General features: G+C 37.1%; 1 protein-coding gene across 3 annotated transcripts in view; it reads left to right on the top strand.

The window, feature by feature from the left end:
* NCOA3 (nuclear receptor coactivator 3) overlaps positions 1-22,196 on the top strand; it is an 85,729-nt gene that overhangs the window by 59,166 nt on the left and 4,367 nt on the right. The window contains exons 4-23 of one of the 3 annotated variants that reach the window (XM_037403286.1): positions 832-939; positions 2,573-2,745; positions 4,462-4,562; positions 5,550-5,724; positions 6,255-6,443; positions 6,699-6,800; positions 7,589-7,729; positions 8,890-9,037; positions 9,951-10,339; positions 10,594-11,474; positions 13,041-13,176; positions 14,285-14,473; positions 15,013-15,252; positions 16,656-16,782; positions 17,262-17,433; positions 18,204-18,500; positions 19,602-19,706; positions 20,166-20,388; positions 20,606-20,780; positions 21,327-21,468. In XM_037403286.1, coding sequence (XP_037259183.1) covers positions 842-939; positions 2,573-2,745; positions 4,462-4,562; positions 5,550-5,724; positions 6,255-6,443; positions 6,699-6,800; positions 7,589-7,729; positions 8,890-9,037; positions 9,951-10,339; positions 10,594-11,474; positions 13,041-13,176; positions 14,285-14,473; positions 15,013-15,252; positions 16,656-16,782; positions 17,262-17,433; positions 18,204-18,500; positions 19,602-19,706; positions 20,166-20,388; positions 20,606-20,780; positions 21,327-21,468 — 4,203 coding nt within the window. In that variant the 5' untranslated portion in view covers positions 832-841. Of the gene's footprint in view, positions 1-831; positions 940-2,572; positions 2,746-4,461; positions 4,563-5,549; positions 5,725-6,254; positions 6,444-6,698; positions 6,801-7,588; positions 7,730-8,889; positions 9,038-9,950; positions 10,340-10,593; positions 11,475-13,040; positions 13,177-14,284; positions 14,474-15,012; positions 15,253-16,655; positions 16,783-17,261; positions 17,434-18,203; positions 18,501-19,601; positions 19,707-20,162; positions 20,389-20,605; positions 20,781-21,326; positions 21,469-22,196 lie in introns of all 3 variants that reach the window. The other 2 variants (XM_037403285.1, XM_037403287.1) reach the window with 2 other exon arrangements.

The following is a 22,196-nucleotide window of genomic DNA, read 5'->3' as shown; positions in this document are numbered from 1 at the left end:
CCTGTTATTTTATTGGGTTTTAGCCCAATCTTTGCTGCAGAAACAAACTGGAATCAAGTTCTGAAGTCTTTGCTTGCCTTGTCCTCGAAGATTTAGAAAACTCTGTTCATTTTAAAAGGTTTAGCAAGAGATAAGAAGTTAAGACTGTAGTAACCTGTTGAGTTAGAGACGGTAATAGTAAGCTGTTGCTTTATACTGAGCGAGGTGTGAAACTCTTATTTAAGCCCATTGATTTTCTCCTAAGCATGACAGTTATTTGTGGCTGCAGTGGTTAGGTTACATGAAGGGAAGAAAGGAGCATACAGAAAAGGAAATTGCTCAACATTTCTGTATTTTCAGTGTTCCGGTCATCCATCCTGCATTGTCTTAGGGTATCACTTGCCTTTTTCTTTAATGATATCTAACTTTATCCTTCGTATTTAACTACATTTTGGCATAACATACTGATTTACCACTTTCTTTTCCAAGTTATCTAAACACACATTGAAACACTGAGAATCTTTATTTTCAGATAAATTGGAGCTATACAGTGGTCCCAGTACTGTGGTGCAAAATTTTAAACATCTCTGAATCCAATGACATGCATTTTTTACATTTATTTCGCTTAACATTCATGATACAAAGCTTTGTAAACCTGTGTTTTGGCAAAATACCAAATAGATATAAAAAATGGTAAACAAATATTATTTTGTAATAGCAGAAAGGTACATGGATTTCCAGGAAAAATACTCACTCATGAATCTGATAAAAATAAAGAAATTGTCTGGAAAAGTTCTCTGCATTTTTAGTTATTATTTTGAGGCGTTCATTCATTTATTGTATTGCTTTTAGTTGCTGATGCATGGTCAAGATGAGTGGATTAGGAGAAAACTCCTTGGATAGCTTGACCAATGAGTCAAGGAAACGCAAGCCATTGCCCTGTGATACACCAGGTGCAAGGTAGGTTTATACAGACTTTTTTTTAATGAGTTTTTAAAAATATTTTTGAGTTATCATTGCAGCCTAGAGTAAGTTCTAAATGATCATTTTTCTCAGCTGAGAAATTCTTTAGGCCAGCTTCTGTTCCAAAGATACACAGCTTTACTATTATGTGTAGATCTGCCAAAGCCGATGAACTATGCTGTATAGTAGAGTGAACATATAAGGAATCTGTTTGAAGATGTGATTGCAAAGTAAAAGCAGAAAAAGTTCTTGCTTCACAGAAATTTCAAAGGCTGCATCTTGTATCTGGTAATTGATTTGACAGGCCTCATTTCAGGTAGTTATGGTCAGCACAGAATACTGCAATAGGCTGAGCTTTTTTTTTTTACTTCTGTTTCTCTGGACTAGTTCTGTGTGAGTTCATCTCAAATTTTGGCGTTCTATGCTGTCTTCCTGCCCCTCGCTCAACTCTGCCAGAGGTCATTATCTGAGAGACTCAGTTTTCTGTCCCACTCCAAGCTCATTGCTTTCTACTATGTTAAGTGTTCTGTGTTATCTTGTTCCCAAGAGTATTAACCTTTAAATTTTAATTTTATCTTTGGTTTCAAAAAACCAGACGTCATGTATACTTAGATTTCTCCCTTCTATTTATGTCCTCGCTATCCCATGCTAATTACTTCCATTATGCAACAGATTGTGTATGAGTCCTCAGATTCTCCCACCAGATCCCAGTCTCTCTCTGAGTGTCCTCCATTCCAGTTTCTCTTTCCCTTTCTCTAGTGTCAGCCTGTCCATTCAGGAATTCTGTTCTTCAGTTTGTCACCTGTCATTAGTTTTATTTATCTTTCAAGCCCCTGCTTTGTCATTTGTTTTCTCTAATATTTCTCCATGCATACTTTCCTAACTCTTTCACTTGGATTCTTCTCAAAGAGTATTTATTCTCTTTTGATTCCCTCAGTGTGACCGCACTTGCCCCTTCCCTTTCTCTTGAGACGTCCTTTTCCTATTTGTGGCATACTCTGTGTATGACACTGTTCTCTGTATTGATTTAGGCTGTAGTCAGTGTCTTTACTCAGAACATTAATCTACATAGGAAAAGGAATTTCAGGAGAGAGACTTTATCCAGTAGCATGGGGTTATCTGGGATTCTGCTTTTCTTGAGATGGCATTTTGTCCTGATGCTTAGAAACTTCTGAGGTATCACCTTCTGTAGTCATCTTGTTACAAGTGAACCAAAGGGATTTCTTAGAATGTTAAAATTCTGTTTCATTTGTCTAATAAATTAAAACAAACCTAAAGTAACTTTTAAAGTTAAAATATACTTTCTGTATGTGTGTTAGAGTTTTATAACAATTGCTATTTACATTAAATTTGACAATGGAGTAATCACAGGAGGATTTTTTTAAAATAGCTTTCTCATAGTCTCTTAAGATAAATTTTTACTTAAAATTATTAAAACAAACCTACAACCCCCAAACCAAACAACAGTGTGACAAAACACACATGCACACCCACTTCAGATTTGTTAGCTGGAAGAATAACTAGTGCCTAGGTTTGAAGGTGTTACATGAAGTACGTTGAAGCTCACAGAGTGGAGCACAGCTTTTGTGTATGATGGCATGTAAGTATATGAAATGTTTTTGGTTCCTAGTCTGACCTGCAGTGGTGAGAAGCGTCGGCGTGAGCAGGAAAGCAAATACATTGAAGAACTGGCTGAACTGATATCTGCTAATCTGAGTGACATTGACAATTTCAATGTCAAACCAGACAAATGTGCTATTTTAAAAGAAACTGTGAGACAGATTCGACAGATAAAAGAGCAAGGTACAGTTCCCTGCTAAGCCAAAAGAAATGATTTTGTTTTCTTGTGAGTCCTTTTCCAAAGCAGTAGTTACTTGGGAAATTGAGTAGTGTTTTTCATAGTAGTGTGTAACTGAGAAAGTCTTCAGACTTTGACTTGAACCAAACCTTTAATGTACCTTAAATAATGTTCTGTTTAAAAGTAAACAAGTATTTAGCATCACTTTTTATTGGGAATCAGGGCATTAAAACTTTGTATGTCCTTTCTTATCAATTTCTGGAAAATACCAGGGAAGTTTAAGCTAGTCCACAGACAAGCTAAAAGCAGATGGTACTGTAACAGCTGCAGATACAATATACCAAATACCTACTGCTATGAAGAGTACATACTGTTATTTTTCACTTCAAGGGAGTTTAATGCTTTGAAATTAATTTCTGAAAAAAAAATACCTAGTTTCTTATGGGGCACACTTTCAATCAGATATACTGATTTTTATTGCTATTTTTTCCTATTGTGTTTTTATGGACTTTGTTTTTTTTTTTTCATGTGCTGTTTGACATGCTTCCTAAATGGTTAAGTATTGGACTCCAGTATATTTCAAATACATTTAGCTTGAGATCAGATAATTAAATAATGCAGTTGGCAGTACTCAGGAAATAGTCAAGCCAACAAAGGAGAAAATAGCAGCGCATCAAATCTTGGGAAATTTTGTCATCTAGGGTGAACCTAAGTGGTATAAGATTTTTTTAATTATTTTTTTTTTAATAGTGTGCAAGTGTATGCAAACCTGTTTTTTGAAATGTATAGTGAGGGGTATATATATAATTATATATTTTTTTTAAACACCACCCAGTCCCCAACTCCACCCCCCAATGACTAGAGCCTGTCAAGTGTACCTATTTCCTTTTCGTGATGTAGTGTAAATAATCAATTGTACCATGGTGTATATTTTGCCTGGCATGGTAAATTGCCAGGTCTTTTGATGACATGTTAAAACAATTCTAAAAATTCATCTTAACTTCTGTTTTTAAGGATTTTCTAGTGTAATCTGGTGTATTCTAATGTAATAATTGTGTTTCATTACAGAGTTGAATATGTGATAATCTTCCCCTAGGATGTTGTACTCATCTTGTGGTCTGCTTAGCTACCCAGCAAGTACCACAGAGCGAAGTTTACTGTTTGTTTTCTGTAATTCTGCTACCTGGCATGGATTCCCATTCCGCCTTTGCTGCAATCAATTTATTTAGGATATTTTGACTCTCAAAATATGATTTTGTTATTCATACGCACAGACATACGTATACATACATACACACACACGTGTCTGTTAATATGAGCCAAAGCCTTTTTGTAGAATATTGGTGATGGCATCTGAAGATTGTGACCAGTGATGATGAGATGATCAAAATAAAACCACAAGTAAGAGATATGTAGGAGTGTTTACGGGCCATTGAAAGATTTAACGGGCGTTCACCAGACAGATAATCCCAAAAGCAGCAGAAGAAATACCGTTCACAAAACAAGTTGATCTTGTCAACTTTAACTGTCAAGTCAATTTATGTGAGCAGTTTGGCGTTATTTAGCTGTTACAGTCTTAAGCAACTAACAGTATATGAAACCTCTTATTCGTTCTTTTTTGCCCCCTTTATTGACATGGTTCCTAGAATCTGGCATGTGATATTAAAGTCTGGCCTTCATGCAAAACATTGCTTTACTGAAATGTATCTGTTGCGTTTCAGGAAAAGCAGTTTCTAATGATGATGATGTTCAGAAAGCTGATGTATCTTCTACGGGTCAAGGAGTTATTGATAAGGATTCATTGGGACCTCTTCTATTACAGGCAAGTACAAATTAGGCCCTAGTAAATCCCTATGGAAACGAATACTTAAGGCAGTTGAAAATATTACAATAAAGCCTGCAATCCTATAGTCATAAACAGTATGCAAAAACTATACAGAACTATGTTTGAAAGGCTCAGGAATAAAATCTATCATGTTTTCTTAATTTTGCTGAAATGCTCTGTAAAAGGAAAGAGGAGAATAGCATTTGTTTTTTTCTTGTGCTTTACTTTCTCCAGCAGTCATTAGCAAATTACTAATAAAGCAGTGCTTACTAATATGCAGAATACTTTACTTTTTTTAGGGGATAGGCACTAAAATAAAGTTTTTGCAAAGACTAGAGGTTTGTGATGCGTATTAGGGTTTGTGTTTCTAAATTGTAAAGCATTTTTAAGCGAATGTTGCTGTCAAGTAAAATAACCCAAGAATATTTGTAAAAAAATGTACATAGCGGATATCTTTTATTTATGCCTAGAAAACCAGTCCATATTTACAAGTCCATTAAGAAGCATTTTTGAAACTGAATTGTTTTACATAGATACTGAATTTTTCTTTCATTTAAGAAAATAGTCTTTTAAGATATGGATGGACCTTCTTATCTTGTCACTCGCTGGTGGAAATGTCTTCGTGCTCATGTCTTACTACTTGTTTCTACTGAATTTCTTCTTGTTCCAATTTGCCAGCTATTGAAATAATGTTACGAATTCATTATCTTGTTTCATTTTTGCTTTATTTGAACACAAGAAGGGTGGTTATCACTGTGAAAGAGCTCAATGGAATAAAAAATGAACAGATTAATTTTTAATATAGAAATCATTTCTTACCAGGCACAGTCTTCCTCAGAAAAAAATTTAAAACTTCAGCTCTAGCTTTGAAAAGAAATGCATGTATTGTAACTTGGCATTTATCACCCACATAGTTTTTAAACTAGATTATGTTCAGTATTAGGTGGTGTGTCTTACATGATATGTTGTCATGTTAATATTTAGGCATTGGACGGTTTCCTGTTTGTTGTAAATCGAGATGGGAACATAGTATTTGTGTCAGAAAATGTCACACAGTATCTGCAATATAAACAAGAAGACTTGGTTAATACAAGTGTCTATGCTATTTTGCATGAAGAGGACCGGAAGGACTTTCTTAAAAACTTACCTAAATCTTCAGGTAATAAAAGTTGACTTACTATGCTGTTACTAGGTGATGGAAAGCAATCAGAGAAGATAAAAACAACTTGGATAACCTTTCAAAACAAGTAATTCACACAAAGAGTATTTGACTGCAGAAATATGAAGAATATTACTGTGTTCTTACTGAAGTATACCACCAGAAATAAATGTGGTAGAAAGTCACACTGTATTTTAGCCTTTGCAATTTGTTTACCTGTATCTTAGAACAAGGATACTAAAGGAACACGTTTCCTAATGCCACAAGACTAGCTGAGAGAACTGCTTCATTTTTTAATACGTGAATGACTTCAGCTTTCCTTCAAGTGACTGAAAGTGTCATGTAGGGGAGTTTTTTTAATTTGGTTTGCAATACTACTATTGGTATAAACCTGATGGTATCTTGAGAAAGCCTCTTGAAGTACTCTTTAATCTCTCTAATCTAGGAACAAGGTATCTAAGTTAAGAAAAATCAGTTATGAATTGATTTTATCTGAAAATGTTTATAAATTCTTCCTGTGTTCTTTGAAGTTAATGGAGTTGCTTGGACCAATGAAGCACCTAGACAGAAGAGTCATACATTCAATTGCCGGATGATGGTGAAAACATCTCATGATCTTTTGGAAGATGTAGGCAGCCACCAGGATATACGTCAAAGATATGAAACAATGCAGTGCTTTGCATTATCTCAGCCAAGAGCTATGATGGAAGAGGGGGAAGGTAGGAAATCTTGTGGCATTACTGTACACAAAAGAAATCTCTGGGTAAAGCTTTTTGGTATTTGGTATGTGTTATGAAATCTGTAACTTCTGAAATCCATTTTAAGTAAGTAGGAACAGAATGCAAAAACTTCAATTCTTATTGTCTACACTTCCGTTTTAACAATTAAAGACGTTTCAGCTATTTTATTAGATGCTTTAATAGAATAAACCAGGACAGGAGTGAAAGAAGAAACATTTCTTTTTTAAAATACAGATTTGCAGTCCTGTATGATTTGTGTGGCACGACGTATCACAACTGCAGAAAGGGTATTTCCAGCAAATCCAGAGAGCTTTATTACAAGACATGATCTTTCAGGTGAGAAATGTACCCAAGATTAAAGTATGAAGGTATATCTTTTCTTGTCTGTGTGCTCTTGTTTTAAATAAATCAAGTACGTAAATAAAGTATGTACCTGTAGTGGCTAGCAGAATTCATACTGAGAATTCCCAACTGGTTTTTGGAGTAGACCCTTGTTGGCAGTCTCTGTGCTAGTATGCTATTGTTCGGCAGCTTGGTAATAAAGCATTGCTTGTGTTTTAACTTGGCAGCATTTCAAATGGTTGTCATTGTGCTTTCCTTGGCACATAAGAAATATTTTAAATTGTAACTGAAGCTAATGAAAGTTCTTCAGAATGCTTGTACTTTTATGCGGTGTCTGAGCTAATGGTTAAAGTGTTTTATGCTGTTTAAATTGAAAAACTTACATAACCTAGATGGGGCTTTTTCAGATGCCAGTTAGTGTTTATGATGTTCATTTGTGGGTGTAGTTGGTCAGTGTTTTTGAAAATTTTTCCTGTGCATACATCTTTTGGATGCCTGTAACCAGAGACTAAAGTTAGTGTTTGCTAAAGCCCTGGCATTAACCTGTGCATGCTTGAATTTCCTTTTACTCAGTTATCTAAACTGCTTTAAATACTGATGTTTTAACAAGCAGCATCATATTCTCATATGGCAGAAAATTCATAAATATAACTGCTGCATACGCAAAATTTGGTGTTAGGCTGATGAACAATTAAAATGAGCCTTCTGAAATGTACCGTATTTATACAAAGGATTGGCATAGTCATAAAGAGTTTGACTTGTGTATTTTCTTTCCTGTACAGGCAAACTTGTCAACATTGATACAAACTCATTGCGGTCCTCCATGAGGCCTGGATTTGAAGATATAATTCGTCGCTGTATTCAGAGGTTTTTATGCCACAATGATGGACAGTCATGGTCAAACAAACGCCACTATCACGAAGGTAAAAATCCATTTGCAATGTTTGGTTGTACTGCCACTTCTTCTAGAGGCTGCATGTTTTGCTGGGGGAAAAAAAAAAAAGCTAAATTCTGCTTGTGGTTTTTTTTTTCTTTCATGTTTTTTGTTACTGTTAATTGCTGTTACTCATTTACAAGCTTAAGGAGGATGATCTCTTGGGAAATAGTAATTCTGATGGAAGTTGTTTTATTTTTCTACCGTGTCTGTTTTGATAATTTTCATTATCAATGAAAATATCAGACACATGATCTGGGAGCCGGAAGCTGAAGTAAGCTTTTTTCCCACAGATGGATATATCAATGACAATGAGAGCTATATTTTTATAATAACACGTAATCCTCAATTATCATTAACTTGTTATTTTTAACATTAGTTTGACTTTCTTTTTATTTTAATTCATCCTTCCTTTTGTTAAAGGATAGCTCAGTAAAAGTGGTAGCAGTTGTGTTGATGCCTTTTTCTTATTCAAGACACAAGGGTTCCAAATATTTTCAGTGTTCCAGTGTTATGTATTTAGTAATGCTAATTTGATAACCTTGATAGATAAAGTGAAGTACAGCCAAAGATGACATTTTCTAAGTCTTCTGAACTCTGTTCTTTTTGAAGGATTCATTAAGTAATTCAAGTAGAGGGGATACTAAATAAAGAGAAACTCATACTGGCAGAAAGTGGAGTTTCAATTCCATTGGAAGTTCTTTGACTTGACTGATTAAATCCTAAATTAACAAGAAATTTGGAGCTCAGATTAAAAACAATGGTTTCTGCAATTTTTTGATTGAAATAAAACTTTCAAACTTAAAAATAGTTTCACAAGGCGAAGCCATGAAGACCTACTAACCTAGCCTTGGAGGTCTGTTAAAAAATGTAGAACTTTGCCAGCTGTGCATGATGAGCACAAAATACTGCAGCATGGAAATAATCTGTTTGCTTTTATCTTCCCTCTACTGAGTTAGGGGGAAATGTGGAATACTTCCCTTTTCTGAATATCTGTCTTGGGTGTGTCTTCTTATTAATTTATTTTTTCTCTCTCTTTTTTAAAAAATCTTCAGCAAATGAAGGGTATTGTGTTAAAATTCTATAGAATACATATTAATAATTCTTGGGGTTTAAAATACGAACCATATTTATGTATTTCCTTTACAGCGTATACACAAGGTCATGCTGAAACACCATTGTATCGGTTTTCTTTAGCGGATGGTACTATAGTGACAGCGCAAACAAAGAGTAAACTATTTCGAAATCCTGTAACTAATGACCGCCATGGATTTGTCTCTACCCACTTTCTTCAAAGGTGAAATAAGTGGTATCTGTTTGTCATTTAAGTGTCATAGCTTTTAAAAATGTATCTGACCTTGGAGATACCTGAAAAGAATAGCATATCAGAAGATTTTATCTGATTAAAACTCAAGCAGAGGGGGAATAACTTGGGAAGCAGAGTTGCGTAGCGTACAAATAGATGCGTCAACCTAACACTGACACTTCCAACTTAATTGTGTGGCAGAAAAGACAGTCCCAGTCAGAAGAGACTGCTTCCTCAGTGCCTGCATGGGGGCTGTATTATGTATTCATTAGTCTCTTAACATAATGATGAAACACTGAAAATAGAAATACTCACTTACATGCTTTATCTTACTCTTTTTAATTGCACACCAATTAAAAAGACAACAAAACCCCCTCAGATGCATCACTGATGACTCAAAGTCAAATGTACCTTAAATAGCACTTCCTGTGACCTGTTCTTGTTGATTGCAAGAATAATTGAAATGCCGCTCTGGAAGGAATCTGTCTGCTTCTGGCATTAAAATGCCTCCAGATGCTGAAAAATGAGTAGCTGTGATTGTTCAGGGCATCATTAGTGTGCACACTAGAATGGTGTCATGCATCGACTCAGGAAGGGAGTAACAGAAGGAAGATGTTTAAACTGATAAATCTGACTAAATGACTATTGATGAAAGCTTTTTTAAGGGGTGATACTGTATGTATTTACAACTCAAATGACCTAAAAGACCAAGCACTTCTGTCATGAATAAATGAGGGCATGGCTTAGTTCTGCTGTTGTGTAAGCTTGAGTTTGCACTACTCTCTTCGAAAAACTTTTTGGAAAATTATTTAATAATGTTATTCTGTCTTTGTTGCACTTGATTCCAAAAAAACTGTTTTAATTTGTTTTCTTGGGATTTCTGGGGATGTTGTTGAACTTACAGAGAACAAAACGGATATCGGCCAAATCCTAATTCAGTTGGGCAAAACATCAGAACACCTGTGGCTGGAAACACAAATTCTGTTGGTGGTCTTATGAACATGTCACCTGGTCAAGGCATGCCAATGCAGAACAGGAGCTATGGCATGGGAGATCCCAGTGCAGCGGGTCAGCTCAGCAGCACTCGGTATGGAGGCCCCGGTAATATGGGGCCAGTGAACTCCGGACCCGGAATGCAGTCCTCTGCTTATCAGAACAGCAGTTATGGGTTAAACATAAGTAGCCCACCACATGGTAGTCCTGGTTTAACTTCCAGCCAACAGAATCTAATGATATCTCCTAGGAACCGAGGGAGTCCAAAAATGACTTCACACCAGTTTTCTCCAGTTACAGGTATTTTATTTTTGCTGGTTTTTTTTTTTTTTAAAGCTATCTTTTCTCAGTTTTATCTGTGTTCCACCCTTCATCCTTTTTAACAGTTCTGTATGACCTTGTATCTGTTACTTAAATGTAGTATACCTAATTTCATGGTAAAAAATTATTTTAAAGTAATTAACTCAGTGTGGCAGTCAATACGTAATCCAGAGCAAAAGCAGATACAGACAGTACTGTAGTCTAATAAGTTTGATCTCTGTCATGTGATACAGGTATGCACTCTCCAATGGGATCTGCCAGCAACACCAGCAACAGCACTTTCTCTAGCAGTTCTCTTAGTGCTCTTCAAGCCATCAGTGAGGGTGTTGGAACTTCCCTTTTATCAACACTTTCTTCACCGGGTCCAAAATTGGATAATTCCCCAAACATGAGCATAGCTCAGCAAAGTAAAACGAGTACCCAGGACTCCAAAAGCCCTTCTGGTTTGTATTGTGAGCAAAACCAAGTGGAAAGTTCCATTTGCCAGTCAAACAGCAGGGATCCTCTTAGTGAGAAAGATACTAAAGAGGGAAATCTGGAGGCATCTGAAAGTCAGAGAGGACCATCTGAAACCAAAGGGCATAAAAAACTGCTTCAGCTACTCACATGCTCCTCAGATGAAAGAGGACATTCTACAGCATCAAACTCACCTTTAGACTCAAATTGTAAAGAAACTTCTACCAACGTTACCAGCCCTTCAGGAGTTTCCTCATCAACATCTGGAGGGGTATCCTCCTCCTCAAACATGCATGGCTCGCTCCTGCAAGAGAAGCATAGGATTTTACATAAATTGTTGCAGAACGGTAATTCTCCTGCAGAGGTAGCCAAGATCACAGCTGAAGCGACTGGAAAAGACACATATCATGATGCTAGTAATACAGCCAGCTGTGGAGAAGGCACTGTCAAACAGGAACAACTCAGCCCAAAGAAGAAGGAAAACAATGCTTTACTAAGATACCTCTTAGATAAAGATGATGTTAAGGACCCACTTTCCAAAGAGTTGAAGCCTAAAGTAGAAAGTGTGGATAATAAAATGGGACAATGCAGTAGCTCTACAATTCCTACTTCTAGTCAAGAAAAAGAGATGAAAATAAAAACGGAACCAGGAGAGGAGGTACAGTGTAATGTAAAATGATGGTAGTGAACAAAGCAACATTTTTTATTACATTGAATGGGTAAATATAAAAATTTTTAGGATGTGTGTATAAACATTTCTAAGAAAGTTCTGTGCAAGTGGTGTGAAAACATACACTCAGGGTTTATTGTAACTGAAAGAGCATAAACAAAGAGAACTACAGGACATGCATGTAATCAAATGTGCTGTACTGAAGTCCTGGACTAATCTTATCTTTAAGTTATGGTACGATTAAGGTAGCGTATATTTACAAATTACTCTTTACAATCAGATCTTTAACATCTGCTATTTCACACAGCACATGTTTATTTTTATGGCTTATTAGGAAATGGAGCTGTAACTGCCTCTGTAATTAGTTGGCAATGCCATAGCAAAAGGTAAAACATAATTTCTATTTGAAAATAGAAACAATGCACAAAAATGTGTAATACTTAAAATAGCTATAGATTGTTTTTAGTGCATTCATTGGTTTTAGCACTCTTTTTTTTCCTTAAAATAAGGGAAAATGTTGTTCCAAATGTATACATATTAGGCATTCAAATAAATACATGTATATTTATTTGTTTCATTGTTTCTGGTACTGAAATTCCAAGAAATGCCATGATCTAGCAAACTGTCACTGGGAACAACTCTCCTGAAAGCAGCAGTTCACTTGTTAGAGACAGCTGTTCTTAAAATTACGAAGTGTAGATATTTATTCTGTATTTAGTTCCTAAGTCACATTTGGAACTACTTCAAAGTGAATAATACTGGTCAGTATGGCAGAGTTTACTGAAAACGTGTTGATATCTTAGAACTTGGATTTCCCAAGTCACTAATAACTATGTAAATAAAAAATGACTGCACGATTTTTATATTAGCTAATGGCTGGCTATAAATGAAACACTTCATAACATTTTTTTGAGTACCGCTTAAGGAAAAGTCACTAACAACTGTATAATAGTACCCATCATGCAGTTTCAGTACTTGCTCCTGAGATATAATTAACATATTCAGAGAAGCTTGTTTTGTGAAGATATGACTCCACTATATATGCAATTCTTTTTCTCTTAAAACTGCGTCTGATTTAAAGACAATTTTTTAAAGAAGGTCAGGGCTTCAGCATACTGGAAAGATCTAGGAGTGCTTTTCATGTGGTGTTGTGTTTATCAGTGATCAAATTAGGCTTTTTGTGTATGACAAATATATTATTTATCGCTGAATGGTACACATTCTTGACATTGTTTGCTCTCATTAGTGTTTTTATCTTGGTAATTTGTGATGACTGCAATGTTTATATTCAGAGGTGTTTTTCATTTTATTTATATGTATCAGTTTCTCCTATTTCTCAAAATTAGCCAAGCAGAGTAGAGTACCCTTAGAAAAAAAAAAGTAGCTAAATGATAACTGAAGTTCTTTGGAAATAGAGTCCAAGGTACCGTCAGTGAACTAAAAAATATTTGTCTCCCAGTTATATCTTTTGAAGATGAGCAAGGAGCTAAATAAAAGCTGAAGGATAGTCATATGATAGTAAATAACCTTGGCATTTTACTGCGTCTTTTTCAGCTGAGTGGAGACTTGGATAATTTGGATGCAATTCTAGGTGATCTGACTAGTTCAGAGTTTTACAATAATGCTATGTCGGCAAACGGAAATAACCTTGGCACAAAACAAGCATTATTTCAAGGAAATGCCCTACTGGGTAAGGAATTTCATCTAATATCACTTTGGTTTTAAAATTAGGGTTTTCTTCTTACCTGATGTAAACATAATACATCCTCAAATCCTTAGAGAACGCTTTCTTGATCTCCTATATCTTGAAGGACAAATGTAATGCAAAATGGCTAATTATGCTTTCATAGGCTATTATGTACACTATTAGCTGTCTTGACAGCGCTCATCTACTATATGCACATTGAATATTGTTAACTTCAGCTCCTTATGTTATGGTTTCTTTGGGGTTTGTCTAACGTAGATTTCTAAGAGACAAAGACATCAGGGAAAATGTTTTGTGAGTTGTAAATTTTTGTTCCTTACAGATGATTAGGGAAATAATACGGGATTGGTGGCAATCTTTTGATTTCCCACTTCCTCTATGCAAAACCATCTTCTGGCCTGCAAATTCTAATCAGTTCTCCTCCTTGACATTGAAGGGAGTGCGCTTCCTTAGTAGGAAGCTGACTAGGAGGCAAAGGTAACCTTGCCAATAGACCAGCATCACTGCAGTTGTCACTTTGTTTTATAGTGTTGATCATCTCTTGATTATATAGGGCAGTAGATTGCCGAGATAACCTAAGGAGGTGAAACATGGATAATGAAAAATGTACAAGAACACGTGGGGCCACTGACACTGTTGGCTGTGGAGCACAGTGACGTTAGTTAGTCCATGTATTGCGCTGTGCTCGGGAACACACTGTGTCTGGATTCAGCCTGTTCCAGATAGAACCATTTGACTTGTTTCTATTAGAGTTATCCAAAGGCTGGGCACTGCACTTATATATATCAAGGAGTCTGTAATACTAGTGTGTTTCAAGATGTGAAAAACATGATTTGTTACAGAACTTACCTTAAAATGAACTTCTTCAATGTCCGAGGCCAAAGGGAGCTGCATTTGGCTTTTCCTGTAAAAAGTTCCTAACTATGTATTCAAAATATGTGATTTGTGTAGTGAAAACATAAGCAAATTAACTATTCCTGGCTTGTTTAAGGTCAAATATACGCGCCCATAAATAGATCAGACTTATTTAAGTCATTAATGGTACTTTCTATTTAAAATGTATGGTTGCATGCATCTTTTAATTCTTCAACAGGTATGAGGAGTCCCCAGTCTGTGCAGCCTACCCGTCCGCCTTTCAGCAGAGCTGTGTCTTTAGACAGCCCTGTGGGCTCAGGTGCTTCAGCGAGGAATGTCAGTGCGTTCTCCATGTTACAAAAACAAAACCTGATGGGTGGAAGTCCAAGGATGATGGAAAACCAGGAAAATTTTGGAGCAAATCTGGGTTTGTTGATTGTGTACAAATAGATCTCATTGTGAAGGAACAAGCTTTTATGTAAAAAAGGTTGCAAGATAAATACGAATTTTGGTTAGAAGAAACCTTTAATATTAAAGAATACTAGTTTTGCCATCAGCATATAAATACTTTTAATTATTATTCCTAGCTGAAATTGTAAGAACATAACTGTTTAGTATCTATGTATTGTTACCACTACTTTTACTTTTGTTTAGTAGTTAAATTATTTTCTACTATTGCGAGTTTTGAATTTAACTTACGCCTTTGATACACAGAAGCAAGAACAGGTCACGATGGCAGTCAGTCGTTAATATTTTAAAATCTATTTAGATTAGTGTAGTCGTTGGATTTAGAACTTGGCATGGTAAGCTTTAGATGCTTTTGTAGGAGTTCAGTGAGTTGCTGTGTTATTGGCAGGTGTCCTTGTTGCTAAAACAAAGCAACCCCCCATAAAAATAATCTAAACCGAAAATATGTAACATATTCTAGATGAAAAATTAATTGTGTTTTTCTGCTTTTCATTATAGCAAGTGCTCCCAACAGAAATGTGCCGATGAATCAGCACCAGTCAGGAGACTGGGGTCTGCCAAACTCAAAGGTGAACAGGTTGGAACCTACAAGTTCTGCTTCGATGTTGAGACCAGGAGCCGAGTTCAGTGCGTCCCTTCCCAGGCCCGCGGTGGGCAGCTCCATGTCTGGGCTGCCCGTTCGCTCCAACAGCATACCTGGTACTAGACCAATGCTACAACAGCAAATGATTCACATGAGTAAGTTCTTCACATTTTATTGTCTACTTAACACAATCTCACTGGTTCCGTAGTAAACATTCAACATCAACAGAGTCTTTTCAGTTCTAGTAGAATACTAGCTTTTCATCCAAAGGCTTTTTGAGGTAAAGACTGTTATTGTGCCCTGACTGGGACATTTGATGACCTTTTGGTGTTCTTGTTTTCCTCTGGTGATATCGGTGTGTCTCATACACAGATAATTCATGCCGAGTCTCCAGATTTCTGAGGGATAATTTCTATGTATTTCTTTAGTGCAGCACTTCTCTGCTAAATTCCAGGGACTAAATGCCATTTATGATTATATTTGACGATACTAGTATTCTGATTAGTTTAGTTATTCTGATTAGTTTAGTTCCATTGTATTTTAAATACATGTGTTTTTGCTGTTAACGTCTTACTAATCAGGGGTTTTTTAAAGCTTTCTCCTAAGTATTTCTAAGTTCTTCTCACATGGAGTATCCAAATTTCAAATAGAACCACATTGCAAATACAGGTTCTCTTCTAACTATTCGTGTTTGCGTGGGAGAAAATAAGCTGCATGTTTGAAATACCAAGAGGGTCTTAAAGCCTGTGCTTTTTTTCTGTTCTAGATCACTAACAAAGGTTTAGCCTAAAGCTGAAATTGTCCTGTCTAATGTGCCAATGCTGGTGTGCCCAAAAAGGGACAAAATAGACAGTGGCATTCCTTTTTTTTTCCTTTTCTATCATGAAAGGCTACCAGGACTGTTACTAGTTCTTTCTGACTTACTGTTTCCATGTGATGTGTGGATATGAGTCTAAATCAGGAAGAAATTTGTGCAGTCATGACTGAGTCAGCATTCCTCAGCTTAGCTAGCTAGAAATCATTAGGTGACTCCTACAAATATTGGGAAGTAATGGGATGACACAAACTCCCCTATGTAGTGCTGTATGTCTCTGAATAGATAGAAGGCAGGGCGTACTCCCGGAGAGCAAAGCGTTATGTACCTTCAGTTTTGATTTTCACCCTGTTTTGGAATTTAAAATGCCAAATGTTGATGTCCCTGTAACAATGTATATTTGCTAGTACCTAGATTTCATTGGCCAGAAACCCCATATATTTTTGGATATAAAGTTGCTGAATCTGCCAAAAGATCCTATTTTAGGAGTTTAAGGATTAGAAATGGCAATTAGGCTCTAACAGGGTAGCAGCTTTAGATTGCTGTCGTATTTAAAGCTGTGGTCTATTGTATTTAAAAATTATTCTGAATTTATGTATGTACACACTCTACAACATGTTAATGGAAAGCTTGTGAAGCTGCTTGACAATTTGTGTACTCATCCACAATGCTTTGGGTGAGCATTGGGAGAGCAAAATGACACCTTTTTGTTTTTAAAAAACACACAAATGTTTTACCTCACAGGGCCAAATGAGATAAACATTGGCATGGGGGGGAATCCATATGGACAGCCAGGACCATCTAACCAACCAGGATCGTGGCCTGACAACATGCTGTCCATGGAGCAAGCATCGCGGGGCTCACAAAACAGGTAGAATTGGGGAAGGTTTTAATATAACTTTAAGTTCGCTGTTTGTCAGAAGACTTTAAGACCTGGACAAATATGAATGTAGTATATATAGCGGGGATAACAGATTGGAGTCAGAATCTATTTCTGCTTCTACCGATGATATGACGTAGGGTATCTTTTAACCCAGCTCCACAAAAAAGGTATTGCTAACAAAATCAATCCATCCTTGTGTTGGGAGGCATGGAGAAAAAGAGGTGGGAAAGTCTGAAATCATGTCTTGCTGGCACATGGAGAAGCCAGGACAAAACACAATTTACATGTGTTCGAGGATATGTGGCAGTTGACGGGGCATTTTAGGACCTAAATTTGGGACTTATTCAGTTTTACTTCAGTTTTCTGGGTGATTATAGTATTTCATTATCTCCAGGTCAATATATTATATATAAACTACATATATGCCTTTATAGTCCATAATGGTTGTAATGGTTTTATATTTATAGACAATTAGTTAGAAACTCTTTGGATGACCTCTTATGTTCGGCACCAAACATGGAAGGCCAGAATGATGAAAGGGCACTTTTGGATCAGCTGCACACGCTGCTGAGTAATACGGATGTCACAGGTCTGGAAGAAATTGACAGAGCATTAGGAATTCCTGATCTTGTAAACCAAGTAAGTGAACAGAGATTTTGGCCATTTGTTTTCCAAAAACCTGCCTTATTTTGTAACCTGAAAATAAAGTGAAGAGGGAGGGCCTCCTCACTCGCTCTCTCCTCACTTCCTTGTCTTCATTTTCCTAAATCTGCCTTTGGAAGTACCTTTCGGAAGCTCAGTAATGATTGTATTTCTTGTGCATTACAAAAACGTAAAATGGCATCCTCTGATCTAAGTTTATTGTAATATGCCTTGGTATCTAGGGGGCTTTTTTTTGGGTGTAAATCATTATAATTCTGTAAGCAGTGAATTGTGTTGGGTTTCTTTGGTAAACTGTTGTCAGCTGAGATTGGGTTGTGAAATATTTGTCTGGCAGTGACATGTTAGTGAGTAGGACACTTCCATCTCCAGTTCCAGCTTGAATTTGCATGGCTAGCAAATAGGAAAAAGAAATTCTATGAGTAATTTGGAACTTTCTAAAAAAAACCAGAGAATCACACTGTCATTTGTACCAACAGCAGTTTAAAAAGTGCAGAAGGGCTGGACTAATGATACTGGTCTGCCAATGTAAGCAGCGTGCAGCAGAATGGATTAAAAAAAGAAAAGCAACCAGCTTTTGCTATTTCATTTGTCTGAAGACAAAACTAGTAGTAATCTGTCCATACTATGTTCTTCCCAAGAGTTTTTCTTCCCAAGGTTGTTCTATGCTGTATTAGCTTTGTTGTTTCTTTAGGAATTCCTACTTAAAGAATATACTGCTAGTGAAAACACTTTTGTATCTGTTGAAGGGACAAGCTTTGGAACCCAAACAAGATTCATTTCAAGGTCAGGAATCTTCAGTTATGATTGACCAGAAGCCTTCATTATATGGTCAGCCCTATCAAGGGCAAGGGGCAGCAATGCCAGGAGGTTTTAGTAACGTTCAGGGACAACAGCCATCCTTTAATTCAGTGATGAATCAGATGAGCCAACAGAGCAATTTTCCACTTCAAAGTATGCATCCTAGAGCAAATGTGATGAGACCTCGAACCAATACACCAAAGCAGCTCCGCATGCAGCTCCAGCAGAGGCTTCAGGGGCAGCAGGTAATCTTGTGCTCCTGCGTTTACACTTTCTTCTTGTTTTGGAATGGAATAAGGTGCACACTGAATTGTGTTGCTTCACAAATATGAAAGTTGACAATACGGCAGATGATTGAAAGGACAGATCTTTCGTCTTGACAGCGCTTTCCACACTGAGTGCCTTATGGCCGTAGGAGTGAAAGAACCTGTATTAGGGCAAGTGTTTGTCCTTCACCAGCGTCCTTAGCTACAGATTGGATTGGTTCCTGCAGCACACACCACTATTGGTACTTAAAAACAATACTTTTGTACGACGTAGCTCTGGATGATCTTTTTATCCATGTTAAGATTTATTCTGAATCTCACTGATACCATTAAATGGGCAGCTGCATTTCTGCTATGAATCAAATGTTACTTTTTCACTATGTTTTCTAATGAATCATTTGGGCTTACTGAAATACAAGTTTGCTTTCCATTTATTGATTTGATGTCATTTGAGGTATCTTCTTAGAATGAAAGGTGAGAGAGTAGGTACAGACACATAGACCTTGACACGGGGCTGAAAGCATTGCATGATTTCAGCATTGGGTTCCCCCTGTGAAAATGCAGTCCTGATATCAAATACAGTGTACGTATAACTTGGAAAACTGAGATAGTGCTGTGTGACATGGAAGGGCGATGTTTAACCCTTAGGAAATACTGCGTTCTCTCTTGGTTGTTTTATGACGCTAATTCAATCTGTATGGCTTTGGGGTTTTGTGGCGGCGAGGAGAGGAGGCAAAATTTTATTATTTTAAGCAAAACTAGTGGTTATACCCTTCTGCCCCAAACATGATTTGGAACAAGTAGTGTGCTATAGATTTATTCTTAAAAAGTGCCAATTTCAAGAGAAGGAAAAAAAAGCCGGTTAGTGCTGTACTGTTTGGAGGGGTTTTCTTTTTGTGTGTGTTTGAGCTGCTTAACCGAATAGTTTGGTACTTCAGGTACATCAGACAAGGCAAAAATTAACCTTTGCACTTCATGGATTCAGGAGGTCTGTAAAGAATGTTTTTTGGAGGAGTTGCCATTACTTTATTCAGATACTGGTATTTTCCAGCTAATAGTGCTAAAACATCTCTTTCCAAGTTTATGAATCAGACCCGTCAGTCGCTTGAAATGAAGATGGAAAATCCAGTTAGTGGTAATACGTCAGTGATGAGACCAGTTATGCAGCCACAGGTGGGATCACAGGTTAGTAATTACTACACTAGCCATCTGAAACAGTAATTTTTAAATAGAGACATCTTTTACACATATGTTTAGAATTTGGAGCTTCTTTCATGGTTCCACAGTATTCCTTTTTGTTTGGTTTTTCCCCTGTACAATTAAAGGTGGGTTTCTTACCTCTCTTATTGATGAGATTCCAGAGGGATTTGTTCCTTAGGTCATGCTATCAATACAGTGTGCCAGTAGTCTTTTCCATGCAGGATATGATAGCCGATCTGTCATTTTGTTAGCACCAATGACAAATGAATGAAAACTTTTGTCTGATGTTTTGATGATGTTTGTACTGGTTGTGGGTTTTCTTACCTTTCTGTTCGGGTAATGAATGGGTATGTTGGGTCTTAGAGTGTAGGTGGTTTGATTGACATGATTTCATTTGTAGAAGCGTTTTCTAATACGATTTTTCTTTTCTTTGGGGGATAGCAGCAAGGTTTTCTTAATGCTCAAATGGTGGCTCAGCGTAACAGGGAGCTAATAAGTCATCATTTTAGACAACAGAGGATGGCAATGATGATGCAGCAGCAACAGCAACCTCAGGCCTTCAGCCCACCACCAAACGTGACTGCCTCAGGAAGCATGGATAGTGCTTTGACAGGCCCTCCAATGGCTCAAGTTCCTCCACAGCAATTCCCCTATCCACCGAACTACGGTACTAGTACTAACATGGCTTTTTTCTGTCTGTCTGGTTTTCTTCTCCCTTTCTTCATTTATTATTAATGCAAACTACCTAAATACCAATCATTCTGAGAAACAGAAAGTACTTCTGCAAAAAAGGATGACATTTCCCTTCCCATCATTGCAAGAAAACAAACTAAAGTGCCGGGTGATGGTAACTGAAGTATATTGTCTGTCCTTCATCTTTTAAGGAATAAGCCAACAACCTGACACTGCCTTTAGCAGAGTATCAAGCCCTCCCAACTCAATGATGTCATCGAGAATTGGACCCTCCCAGAATCCTATGATGCAGCATCCTCAGACAGCAACAATGTACCAGTCCCCCGAGATGAAGGGCTGGCCGTCGGGCAGCGTGGCCAGGAGCAGGTGAACTTCAGTCTTTTGTTCTGTTGAAAGCAGAAGCTCTGTTCAATGGGTTGTAGTAGGAAAAGGATTTAGAAGAGGGAAAAAAAATTATATCTGTAATGTCTGTACTGCCCTTGATCCTGCTTTGGTTTAGGAAATACAACTGATGAAATGTATCTTATTATGCTTAGCTCCATTTATTCATATTGGAGCTCTGCAATCTTTGTAACTGGAAACAACATAGTCTTTGAATATTGAAAAAAAATAACGTGGGGGCGGAGGGGAATACAGTTCAGAACAGTGTTACTATGGACAGTGCAGCCCTTAACAGAAGCTTCCAAAAAGGTTACAATAGGAAATGCATACACATACTTCTTTGTGTATCTAAAACCTCAAAATCCCTTTTGAGAGGGAAAGTTTGGTTCCTGCATTAAACAGGTATTGAGTAGAAACCAGAAATATACAAATAATTTTCTCTTTCATGTGTTGACAGCTGGTGCAGGGAAGGCAATATATCAATGTGTAAACTTCTTGGAAGGTGATTTTGTTTGTCTTTTTGTGCTTCAGTTCTTTCCCACAGCAGCAGTTCAGCCATCAAGGTAGTCCGGCAGCGTACAGCATGATGCACATGAATGGCAGCAGTGGCCATATCGGACAGATGAATATTAATACCATGCCTATGTCAGGGATGCCTATGGGTCCAGACCAGGTAAGTTGTACATAAAAATGGATGAAGAGATCCATAAATTCTTTTCCCATTGAATACAATCTGCTTCAAGCTGTTCCTCTGGCACAATCCTGTTCTCAGTTATCCTGTTTATATCTGTGGACCTACCATTTGTATGTCCCAAGAGATACCTTATTTTTAATGATGCTTAAATCAAATCCATGATGAACCCGAGCCGTACGCTGTGATTAGCTGTTGACTTTGAAATATCACAGGTAGGATCATGGCTTAAACAGCATGAAGGATGCTTAAATACTTCTGAGCCTGGAGAAACCCCAGAAAGCAAAACGCAGAGATTGTGAAAAGCATCTTTAGCAGATGTAAAAGAGATTATATATAGGTAATAGCTCTCATGAGTCAGACCAAGAATCCTGGTAGCACAGTATCCTTCTTTGGCAGAAGCGAGTGACAATACCAACCCTTGTAATACCTTAGAATAGCTTGTGTTCACATGGCAAGAAACTGGAAAATTTAGGCCCCTTATTTAAGGGAAAAATGAGCTAGTAACAGGCACTGCAAAGAAGGCTGAAATACTAAATATACTTTTACTGTAATCTTTCCACAAAATACCAAGGGATGAGCAATGTAATGTTGAGGTAAGCTAAATTTATTCAAGTAGAAGGTACCTCATGAAATTTTCTCTAAGGTGGCTAAGGAAGCAGCCAAAATATTCTGAGGACTTCTGGAGGGGATAAGTAAGGCATTGGTGG

The sequence above is a fragment of the Falco rusticolus genome, chromosome 10 (assembly GCF_015220075.1).
Source record: "Falco rusticolus isolate bFalRus1 chromosome 10, bFalRus1.pri, whole genome shotgun sequence".
NCBI classification, from domain to species: domain Eukaryota; kingdom Metazoa; phylum Chordata; class Aves; order Falconiformes; family Falconidae; genus Falco; species Falco rusticolus.
Note: the sequence above shows the minus strand (reverse complement) of the source record. Positions and strands in the feature narration are given on the sequence as shown.